We start from the raw sequence: 12,203 nt of genomic DNA on the forward strand, positions 1-12,203 counted from the left end.
CTATTACTGTAACATAATCCTTTCCTACAGGTGCTAAAGTCTTATTCAGTCCCTAATATGTTGCCCCAGTGTCAACCAGAAATTCCACTTCTTTCCCTTTTCCCCCCAGCTTCAATTTTATAACCACTGGATCTCCTGGGGTAACATCTACTGCTCCTCCACGTTCTTGTTCACATGTGCAATTACTTTTCCCTTTTCCCAATCTCCCTTTTCCTGAATGCCACCCCATCATTGTTCTGGGCATTGATTTTTCCAGTGACCATATTTCTTACAGATCGCACACTGGTCTTTGCCCAGCCAGGATAGGCCTTGTCTAGGTGGTCCCTGTCTGAGCCTTTCTTTATCCCCCTTGCTTATGACAGTTACGAACTTCCTCATTCCTTGTTTATATCCTTCTTTCCACTTACTAAAGACTCTTGACACCTTGTCCAACAGAGTCTTTAAGTTCCTTACCACTGCCCCTCGTATCTTTTGAACTTTATGTCTTATGACACTTGTAGATTGTTTTAGGAATAAATTAATTACTTGCTGTATTACAACTTTATGCTTGATCTTTCCTCTCTTAGTGTTATTCTCCTTCTCTAAGGCCAATACCAGAGGGCCAGATGGAGCCCTGAACCCATAGTCCCTCTGCCATTCCAGGTGATTTCAAAGGGAGAAAAACATATCGTCATATGACACCTCTGTCCACTTCCCTTCCCTCCTAAGAGATAGCATGAGCTGTAATAATGTGTTATAATCCAAAGTTCCAACTGGTGGCTACTTCACTCCCTTGTCGTATTTATATAATGGCAACTACTCCTTGCAAAACCTAGTAAGGTCTCTCTTGTTTTCTGTGTCCTCATGTCCAGCAACGTCTTTCCAATGTGCAATAATACAGCCTAGCAGACTGGATTTAAGAATCTCTTTACTTTGTCCAGTTCCCATTATCTCCTTCTTATCCTGTCCAGTTTCCATCCAAATCTTTCTTCGCAACTGCTCACTGTTTTCCCAGTCTTCTTCCCACATGCATGCACAAGTTGCAGGTATTGAACGTGATTTTCCACACACAAACTTTAGAATCTTAGGTTCAAAATTATCTTGATTAGGATGCCTTGATTTACACTGAGGGCATAGAGCTTGCTATTTCTCAGAAGAACAATACCAACATATATCTAAATCCTACACTGTAACAATAATCACGCAGTGTGCCAATCTCTAGAAGCCCAAAAGCCGCTTAATGCCTGCCAAAACACTTCTCTCTTGAATGTCCAGATCCTAATGTACAGGCTCTTCCAATGCAAAGCTACCCATCTTCCTGCTGAAGCTCTATAAATTCCTTCCAGATAAACCTGATCGTTTCCCCTTTCTATCCAATAATTCACTGGATTTATGAATTCCCAAGGATCCAGCCCAAACCACTAAGGGATTCCTTCTGTTCACTTACGTCTAGCCATGGTTAAAACAGACACCAGCCACTCCACATCCAACCACAACACTCCTCTGTCCAGGCTTGCACTTGCCCCACACTGACTTTGGTCGCTTCACTTTCCTTCAGCCACCTCAGTCACCTGAGGTCGAAAACGCGGATAGAGCTGCACACTCTGTACCAGAGATACATCTCACCCACTCATTCACTCACTGACACACTCAACAACTCAACGTGTCCAGACTGAGCAGTGACACAAAACAGCAGCAAAAACAAGGGTTCATTCGACTCACCCCCAGAGTCACTAGTGGGCTGCTCTATGAGCTCACTGAGACCCCTCTGTCGGCTGCGCTATCGGCTGGTGATAAGCTCCTCTCCCTCTATCTCTGGCCCCTGGCATGTTGCTTGCAAGCACTGTGACGCACTGTGCTGTGAGTCAGACATTTCTGTACAACTTTATCAGCCACCCTGTTATTGATATTTAATACATACCTTCCATCTGCAAAGCCAGCAGGTCGTTGTCCATCTCTGTGGTGAGCAAATTGAGGTTCAGGGTCCCTCCAGGGAAGATCCTGGGGTTGCGCCAGAGAATCCACTCCTTGGATGCTCCTGTAGCCAGACAGAGATCTCCTGGCTGGCTCGTCAACATGAATAGTGGAGAAACCCTGTATAAACCACAAAAGAAGTTATAAGAATAGGTATGTATTTATTCAGTGCTGAGGTGCATGGGGGATAGCTCCTCCAAAAACATGCACGCCCCTGGTGACCTGCACCTCTGTTTTCATTCTCTTGAAACTAGGATTGCACAATACACCTAATACATATTGATTTCCTAACCCCACTTGTCCCCGCTTCGTATTAAAATTAGCTCCACGTCTCTTTGAGACTGCACACTGCTCCTTGCTGGTTGCTCTGGTGGTCATCTGAGGGTCTTTGGGATGAAGCAAGTAGTCTCCCTCTCAGTTTAACTTTTTGCCTTGACTCCATGTGCATGCACATTTTAGTCCTTTGGCCATTTTCCAATTTTGATACCAGTTTTCCTGGTTCAGGTGTCTGAAGAATCCCCCTTATCCTGTGGTGCCTTTGTCCTTCCATCCTGTTTGCACATTCTAGCTCTTTATCTCATTTTGTAACCTTGCTTTTCTCCTTTTCTTGTATGCACAGTAAATGTTTAAGCATTCCATATGGGTTTGTGGGCCCCCTTTTAGACAAAGCATTTCTTGATTCTTAATTTCTCTGTCTCACTATGGCATAATAGAGGGGATTGTGTGACATCAGAGGGTGGTGGTGTGACGTCACAGGGCAGCTGTGTGATATCACAGGGCGGGCTGTGATGTCACAGCATGGTGGTGTGAGATCATAGAGCCAGCTGTGATGTCACAGGGTGACATGTGCCACCTCAAGGTAAGTTGTGACATTACAAAGCAGGCTATGACATCACAGGGAAGACTCTGACACTGTAGAGGGGGGTAGAATTACATCAGAGAATGGGCCATGATATCAGGGAGTTGGCTGGGACATCAGAGTACAGCTGTGTGACATAACAAAGCAGGCTGTCACACCAACTGTGATTCTCAGGGTGGCCAGTGACATCACAGAGCAGGCTGTGACATCCCATAGAAGGCTGTGACATCACAGAGCAGTATGTGATGTCACAGCTAGGCTGTGTGAGGTCACTGGGTTGCTCACTCTTTCCCAGCACGCCTTCACAGTTTCGCCACAGAAGTCCAATGCTGTTCATGCCCAGCAAGGTCCCCTGTCCCCATGGTATCCCCCCGTCCACCTGGAGCCACAGCCTCCACCAATGATGTTCCACAAATCAACCCCCAGAACCTGACACAGGGACAAGGGGCCAGGGCTGTGGGACCAGGACATCAAAGATGTGGATTATCCAGGTCACTGTGGCCTGGTTTGGGTTCCCCAGGGCAGGAAAGATGTCTGGCAGCTGGAGCAGGATGAGGGAAGGGTCTCCAAAGTGGGGCTGGAGCCCTTTGGCTGTGAGGAGAGGCTGAAGGAGCTGGGCTTGTCCAGCCTGGAGCAGGGAAGGCTGAGGGGCTCCTCATCCCAGCCTGGAAGTGCCACCCAGGAGCTGTTGGAGGACACAGAGCCAGGATCATCATCAGGGGGCCTGGGGGGAGACAAAAGACAATGGGTGGAAAAGAAATAAGGAGATGTTAAACCAGTACAGGAGGAGATAAAATGAGTCAGGCTGGTTTCAGCATTTCCTCAACACCAAAAGAAGCTTGACCCCCTTGTCCATAGACCAGCTTTGCATGCATGGTATTTTTCGAGCTGTTTTGCCCTCACTCCAGGATGAGCATTCTGATACAACAACTTAATTGTGTTTAAACCTATTAGAAAACTATATTTGTCCAAAATTAATTTTAGTATGGAAATTACTTGTGGAGCGTGGACTCATCAGACACTGCTGGGACGTTGCACATAGCGCAGGGGGAAGAGTGTGATTCTTATTGTATTGTATCTTGTTCAATTCTGGTCTGCTGGTAATGAAGAGAAACCTTTCTGTGCCTCTGAGTCTCAGCAGTTCCTGATCCCCAAAGGACACAAACCTGATGAGCTGTGGTGCCCACTGCAGTGGTGGCACTTGCACCACCCTCCATACCCACAGCAGACCTCCCTTGTCCCACAAAGTCCCTGGCAATGCAGGGATGAAGGAAACAAGACAGGCTGTGGGGATCAGGGGCAGGGCACAGCCAGGGATTTGGGGTGGTTGTGAGCCCAGGGCAGGAGCCGGCCCTTGGCCTTGGTGAACCTCATCCAATTGTCCTGGGCCCATGGTTCCAGCCTGGCCAGATCCTGTGCAGAGCTTGCTGCCCTGCAGCACAGCCACACTCCCAGCCAGCTTGGGCTCACCTGGACACTGACTGAGGGTGCCCTCCATACCCTCGTCCAGATCAGCACGAAAGAGATTGAACTGCCCTGGCCCCAGTCCTGAGTCTTGGGGACACCCCTGGATGTGGCTCTATTGCTCAGCACTCCTTGGGCTGCCCTTCTGTTTTCCATGGAGCTGGGCCTGCCTTTGGTTTTGTTTGCTGACAATAAATGAACATCCCTCTGTGCCTGGGGCAGCTCCTTCTCCAAGGAAAGCAGGTGAGACTTGGTGCCAAGGAGCTGAAAGCTGCAGGCACAGCCTGGACTGGAGGAAGCTCAGATTTGCACAGGGCTGCTCTGATTGCCAGGGGTTGAATGAGGGAAATGGTGGGGTGGGGGTAGGGACAGAGTGTGATTGATTGTCATCCATAAAGGTTCTTGATCTTCAGAGTGCATGAGGAGGCGCTGGGGACCAGTATCAACTGGATACTGCTGAATATCAGCGTATAAATAGGAAAAGAATAACTGAGGGAAAAGGATCTGTCTTTTTGTTTTTAATTGAAATATCTTTTGAATTGAGTGAAAGCGTAGACAAGTCCTGCCTTATGCTTAGGTTTCTGGCAGTAGCTCTGTTTCAGGATACCTGAATTCCAAATTGCTCTTGCTAACAAGTTCTGGAGAATGGCAGATTACATCTAGTATAAAAGAACTTATTTACTTCAAATGGACTCAAGATTAACAGATAAGAGACTTTAAATGGACTACTTACTGCACTGGATAAACAAAAGAAGTACAGGCAGATACAAACACAGTGCACAATAAAGTGACCTATATTACAGCTAGTGAAGAAATAGCAGAGATCAGGAGTCAATGTAACTTACCACTGAATTGATGAGGAGTACACATGGAGCCCTTTCACTCAGCTCCCAGAAAAGGAACCACAAAGATTCATCCAGACTTGGGAGTGAAGCCCTTTCTGTTTCCAGGGACTATGCAGAAGAGTTTCGCTTGGTGAAATTCTGTGTAGCTTTTATAGTCTGTACAGTGAAGTGTGTGTCACTCAGAAATTCAAGGATTATCTCCCTTCAGTTCGCTCTCAAGGCAAGATGTTCATGGTCAGCTGGGAATTCCACCTCCCTGGCACCAGAGATAACTCAGGACAGGACAGATGACCAGCCTGGGTTATCTCAGGAATTCCTGAGAGGGGGAAGATGCCCTGAGTTATGGCCCAGATGATGGACAGAACAGATGAGCTCTGCTGTGCCACAGGGGAAGTCCTGCTGCAGGAACCTCATGGAACCAAGGGTGCGTTATGACATTGTGATGCCTCCTGGAACCAAGAGAGAGACCATGGTGACACCAATGAACCTCATGGAACCAAAAGTCCATTGTGACAGATCAAGACCTCATGGAACCAAAAAGAACATTTTGACACTGTGGGGCCCCATGGACGCAAATCTCCATCGTGACAGTCTGGAACCTCATGGAACCAAGGGGCCTTTTGGAAACTGCAAAGCCTCAGGGAACCAAGGGAGTCCAAAGGTCTCAAATATTCCTTACAGGGTTCTGCCTTTGGGTAGGGGAACCTCCTTGGTGGCATCTTGAGCTGCCACACACCTGAGGAATGTGTCTGTTTTCAATGGGGCAATTTAAGAATTCTAAATTACTTCAAAAAAAGAAAAGGAAAAAACAGTCTCTGCCTGTGTGCAGCCAGTTCTCCAAGCAAAGCAGGTGCCAGGTGAGTGAGGACAGACAGGATGAGGTTGGGGAATGTTGAACAAGGTCTTCAGACTGGGAGAGACCTCAAGACACAGCTTCTCTGAGAAGGTGTATAAAATTCACCTGAGCAGGTAATAAAATACACCCTTTAAAATAGTAATGTGTATTTCATACAAGTTCTTTGATTTATTTCTTCATAACTGGATTTGAAAACCTTCCTGATGAACTGCAGCAGACAAGAGGGAAATCAAGGCAGAGCCATGGTTTGTCAGGATTTCTTTGATCCTAATGAGCCCCGTGGTGCATTTGGTGCTGAGCCTTTGAACCTCAGGGCCTGAGAGGAGTTTACACAAAGTTTTCCAGGAGTCCAAGTCAGAAGAAAAAACCAACATACCTCAAAGCATTAATGGGTCCCACTGAGGTCCATCCCCAACACAGGATCCTCTTAGACTTCGTAGAGGAGAGAACTGGAGGCCATGATTGCACAAAAACCTCTCACAGAATCTGAGAGGAAAGGAAAAAAGAAAGGACCTTAAAAAACTGAAGCACCATGAAGCATTAACGAGCTCCACTGAGTGTTGTTACCTACAAAGGCTCTCAAGAGACTAATTAAAGCAGATAATGGGAGGCCATGCTTGCACAAAGCTCTCAGAGACTCCATGGAAAAAGCAAAACCCAAAGTCCATGGAAAAACCTGCAGTCCCTGGGAGCATGAAGGAGCCCCCTAGGGCCATTCCTGACCAAGGCTCCCCAGGGACTCGATCCCTGAGGCCACTGGGATGTGGGGGGAATGCTGAGGGCAGGACAAGGGGTGACAGTGCCCAGCCTTGCTGGGGCTGTGCCAGGAGGCCCCAGTGACTCATGACAAAGTGTCTCCTCATAGCCCTTGGTGGCACAGACTCTGCTGTGCCCCAGGGCACCAAGATTTGGCTTCCCTTTGTCCCCTTCTGTCATCTCTGCCTCCAATTTCCTTCTCTGACTGGAACCTGGGCACACTTTCTCAGTTGTCCCCCTCAGTGGGACCCAATAAAAGTAAAATAAACTTTGGACTTCAGTTCTGACTTGGAGTTCTTGAGAGGTTTCTTCAGGTGCCTCTCAGGGAATGATGTTCTGGGACTCAGCATCAAATCCCAGAGAGGGTCATAAAGTTGTTGAGCTGCATCTGTTCTGCTGAGCTGGGCTGGGATCCTGCAAGAGAGGACAATCCTGACAACCAGGAAGATCTTTAAAAACACATTTCTCTTTATGAGCAGCTCTTCTCCTAGCCCAGTAGGGCTGGGGATCTGCCTGCAGCCACCCTGGGCACAACACAGAGGCACAGAGAGCTTCAATCAGTCAGGGCTAGGAAGATGCTCAGAAGTGACTGGGGCAGAATCACTCCCAGCCCTTGACACAGGAAGCATCTGGCTGCAGGACAATGCAGCTGCAGCTCTTGCAGTGATCTCCTAAAGCTGGAACATCCCAATGCCTACAGACTCAGTGAGTACAACTGGGAGTATTTCTGGTGCAGGGGAGGTGAAATGCTCATGAAGCTCTGACATGCTGAGGGTTTCTGATATGTTATAGAATATTTCCAAGACAAGGTTTTTGGTAAAAATGAAGAAATTTCCTAAGACTTTGTATTCGGTTTCCTAGTATAGGAGAATGGCAGGGAGGGAGGGGATAAATATTAAAGGTATTATAAATTTGTACCAGTGCCTGAGGCATGCAAACTGTTATTTTTAGTGATGAATATGTTCACAGGAATTTCCTAATGTGCTTTCAGCCACTCTGCCCATGGACAGCACCATCATCTCCTTTGCTGGACCCATCAGGCTCAGTCTGACCTGTCCTTTCCCCTACGTGCAACCAGAACCTGCCCCCAGCCAGTGCCCTGAAAAAAGGCAGGGTTCTGTAGGGCCAAGGAGAGTGCACAGAGATTTCGGATGTGTGAGTGCTGGCAGGGAGACATCAGGCACAGGAAAACACCTGCAGGAGGAAAACCTCCAGAAAGCAAAGATAAGATCAGGCACTGATAGAAAATAAAACCCAGAAATGTTATGGCAGGGAAAGTTTAGAGATCTCCATAGGACCACCACCCCACCCATGCAGTGCAGCCCCTCCCTCTGAACAAGCCCCCTCCCTCCTGTCCCCCAGCCAAGCCTCTGCCCTCAGGGCTGGGGGTTCAAGGTGTGACGTCCCTCCTGTGCAGGCAGCTCTGCAACCCCAGGCCCAGTTCCCTCTCCTCTCAGCATTTTGCCCCAGAGAACATGCTCTGTTCTCCCTTCCAACAGCAGAAATGCTGAGGGTTTCTGACATCTAAAAGAAGTCAGCAAGAAAAATGAACAGTAGCTGTAAAAATAATGTAGAACATTTTGTCAGGTTTTACCATTCCCATTCCTAGACAGCAGGAGTGAAGATGCTGAGGGGCTCCTGTTAATAGGAAGGGATTTCCATGGAAAAAGTTGAACAGCAGGACAGGTCCCTGTTCCCTCCCACCTGTGCAGAGTAGATCTGAATTGTAACGAGGCCTTGGGATGACGTCCTTCCCATTACTGCAGCTGTGGTCTCCACAAGGCACACCTCCCACCCAAGGGCTAATGGAGGGTTTCCTGTAATAGAAAGTTTTCTGTGTGAGAGTGAGAATGTCTGTAAGAAATGGTGTTTGATTTTGTGTCATAGAAGTCCCACCTAGCTTGTCTCTTACTTTTTCTCCGCTAAAAGAATTTCATGCCAAGAAACAGCAAAAGTCCAACAGCAGCTCCATCAGGCACTTCCTCCTGCTGGCATTGGCAGACACGCAGCAGCTGCAGCTCCTGTCCTTCTGCCTCTTCCTGGGCATCTCCCTGGCTGCCCTCCTGGCCAACAGCCTCATCATCAGCGCTGTAGCCTGCGGCCACCACCTGCACACCCCCATGTTCTTCTTCCTGCTCAACCTGGCCCTCAGCGACCTGGGCTCCATCTGCACCACTGTCCCCAAAGCCATGCACAATTCCCTCTGGGACACCAGCAACATCTCCTACTTGGCATGTGCTGCACAGGTGTGTCTTTTTATCTTCTTCATAGGTGCAGAGTTTTCCCTCCTGACCATCATGTGCTACGACCGCTACGTGTCCATCTGCAAACCCCTGCACTACGGGACCCTCCTGGGCAGCAGAGCTTGTGCCCACATGGCAGCAGCTGCCTGGCCCAGTGGCTTTCTCAATGCTCTGATGCACACAGCCAATACATTTTCCCTGCCCCTGTGCCAGGGCAATGCCCTGGGCCAGTTCTTCTGTGAAATCCCCCAGATCCTCCAACTCTCCTGCTCGCACTCCTACCTCAGGGAACTTGGGCTTCTTGCTATTACTGCTGCCCGATCCCAAAGAGTAAAACACAAATCAACAAAGTTGTTTTGTGCGGTGCTTTATTCAGGGCCCGGGGACCTGAGGACTAGCGTCCAAAGTCAAAGTCCCAACCTGTTACTGAATCTTACACAGTTTTATACCCTTTTACAAATCTTGCTTCACCATGGCTACATGCTATGGTCCACATACTTTACATCAAAGGCAGCATTCATTTTCGAGATAACATTTCTAAAGGTTATAACTCTTGCACGCCTGCCTAAGTTAAGACAATAAGATACCTTTCTAACGGTTATAAATCCTACATGCTTGTCTAAACTAAAACTATAGATTAATCCCGCATCTGTTTATTGTACTTCATCAGTAAATTCCCTACTGTTCCTATAAATAATCAGTTGGTCCTTCTTCGCCCCACTGGCCCTTAACTCATTATTCTGTAGTTCAGCACATTCCCTGGCTTAGTTCCCAGGGCCTACCTTGTACTAGCTACAAACTGCAGCCTTAGCATTACTACCACTAGCTATTAAATCTATATGTATATGCTAACATTACTGTCTCTTTGGCTTCTGTGTGCTTTCTGTTCATTGTTTTCTCTTATGTGCAGATCTTCAGGGCTGTGCTGAGGATCCCCTCTGAGCAGGGACGGCACAAAGCCTTTTCCACCTGCCTCCCTCACCTGGTCGTAGTCTCTCTGTTCCTCAGCACTGGGATATTTGCATACCTGAAGCCCCCCTCCATCTCCTCCCCATCCCTGGATCTGTCCCTGTCAGTTCTGTACTCAGTGGTGCCTCCAGCCCTGAACCCCCTCATCTACAGCCTGAGGAACCAGGAGCTCAAGGATGCCCTGAGGAAAATCATCCCGAATGCTTTTCAGAAGCAATAAATTCTCATTCTCCTTTATAGCTCCTACGATGTTACTCATCAATGCCCACTCTGTGTCCTGCTTTTTTTTTTTTTCTGCTAGCGCAGGTAATACCTTGTTGAGTATTTGTTAACAGGAAAATCTTTGTCTGTACCACTTGTAACTAAGTATTCGCCCTTCTAGTGTGAATTTCAGACTATATCAACCCAGAGCTCTACTACATATGCAGTTACACAAAATAAAGAACTCTCTATTGCCATGTTTGCCGTGACATCTTTACTTCCCGACTACTCTGGAGCTGCAGGGTCAGTGCCTCAAGGCAGAGGTGGGGAGAAAATGGAACCCCAGTGCTCCTCAGTGCCAGGGACCCCAAAGATTTCTGCTCCACAACCTCCCCATTATGCAGCATGGACAGGGGCACAGCCTGCAGGAGAGATGGCCGAGGGCTGGGCAGGGCTGGCAGGGCCAGAGGCACCCAGGCCTTTGTCCCCTGGGCTCGGGCAGGGCCTCTGCAGGCCCCACAGAAGGAACTTTCCTTGTAGGGGATGCACTTTACTTCTGCCTCGGCCCTCCCTGAGGAGGCTGGCAGGGCTTGCAGGCTGATGCCATTTGTCCTTGCTGCCCCTGCCATTCCACTGCCCCAGGAACAGCCCCGAGCCACCCGTGAGAGACAGGCCCTGCTGTCCCAGGCCTGGGCTCAGCCTTGGCCTTTCTGCTTCCTCCAGCCAGCGCAGGCCTTGCTCAACATTGCAGTTCCCTGCTCACAGCCTTTGGCTCCTGCAATCCTGCCCTCAAGGATCTGCTCTCCCCAGGCCCTGGGGAGCCTTGGGCACTCCCGGCCCTCACTCATGGGGGCCACTGATGCTCCAAGGAACTTGGAGTTTTGCTTCTGACTCCTTGAGCAGCTTCTTTAACCTTCTCTTGTTATAAAATGGGTTGTTGCTCAAGACCACATAAAGAGGATGGTTATTGCTTAAGCTAGCATAGTGACTTAAAAAAGCTTTGTATAAATGTTGCACAATAGTTTCCTGCAAGACAAATATGCTTTTCCAAATATGGAAAAACATAGTTATAATACCCCATTGCTCATGTCGGGAAGACTAAAACCTTCAGCCTCAATGACCACCAGAGGCCTAAAACGACCACCTAGCAACAGGAGACGCAGGCGCACTGCAAAGGATAACCAGACGGAGGGTGGGAAAAAAGAGTTTGTAAAACAGGGACTTAAACTGTATATAAGCTATACATTGGTGTGTACGTTTTGTGAGCCGTTGGTGGAGCGCAGACTCCCCGGCCACCCAGCGTTGTTTTGCTTACCTGTGCTTGCTCAATAAATTCAGAATTGATTCTACCCATATTAGCTCTGGGCTGAGTCTATTTACCGATAACAATTTGGTGCTGTGACTCGGATCGAGAGCTCTTGGGGGAAACCCCCGCCCAAGGGAGGCGCCCCATCTCTGGATGGTCTTTGGTCAGAAGCTTTCCTCCTTGACTCCTTGACCTCTGAACCTAAAGTAAGACTGGTAAGCAAAGGAATACTGCAGTACCTCGTAATTTTCGTGCACGAAGATCTGGACGAAGACTCGGGACGTGAGTATTAATAAGGTGATCTGTCCGGTCAGGGTGGGATCCTGGAATGTGCTTGAGTGAGACGTCCGTTCCTAGGCAGAGTGAATGTGGACCCTCTGGTAGTGCGGTTCTCATTACCCACGAGAGTGTCAGCCATGAACGAGGGGAAGCAGAAGGTGTGTGAATCAAGGCACTCTGGAAGATGGGACAGAGGAAAAGCAAGCCCTCTGAGCCCATGGGAATGTTGAGGGCAGAATTGCCTGACATACCACTGGATAGCCCACTGGGGTTAATGATCAAAACATGGAATAATTGGCCATCCCAGTAAGGGAAAAGTAAAGAGAAAATGCTATATTACTGTATGCAAGTATGGGGGGGAAAACAGATCAGGGGTGACAACTTGTTTTGGCCAGTATTTGGAAACTCTGAGGATTGGATATGCCAGGCTCTGAATACTTATGTCAACTCCAAGGAACATTTTAGTCTAGAA

The 12,203-nt window shown here is 48.4% G+C and overlaps 1 protein-coding gene across 1 annotated transcript; it reads left to right on the top strand.

Moving 5' to 3' along the window:
* The first annotated feature begins 5,533 nt into the window (after positions 1–5,533).
* Positions 5,534–10,507, top strand: LOC134052203 (olfactory receptor 14J1-like). Its single transcript, XM_062506544.1, has 3 exons — positions 5,534–5,816; positions 8,663–9,282; positions 9,830–10,507. Exons 1-3 carry the CDS (start codon positions 5,534–5,536, stop codon positions 10,163–10,165), a joined length of 1,239 nt encoding a protein of 412 aa, XP_062362528.1. The 3' UTR covers positions 10,166–10,507.
* Positions 10,508–12,203: the final 1,696 nt, after the last annotated feature.

The sequence above is a fragment of the Cinclus cinclus genome, chromosome 20 (genome assembly GCF_963662255.1).
Source record: "Cinclus cinclus chromosome 20, bCinCin1.1, whole genome shotgun sequence".
Classification (NCBI taxonomy): domain Eukaryota; kingdom Metazoa; phylum Chordata; class Aves; order Passeriformes; family Cinclidae; genus Cinclus; species Cinclus cinclus.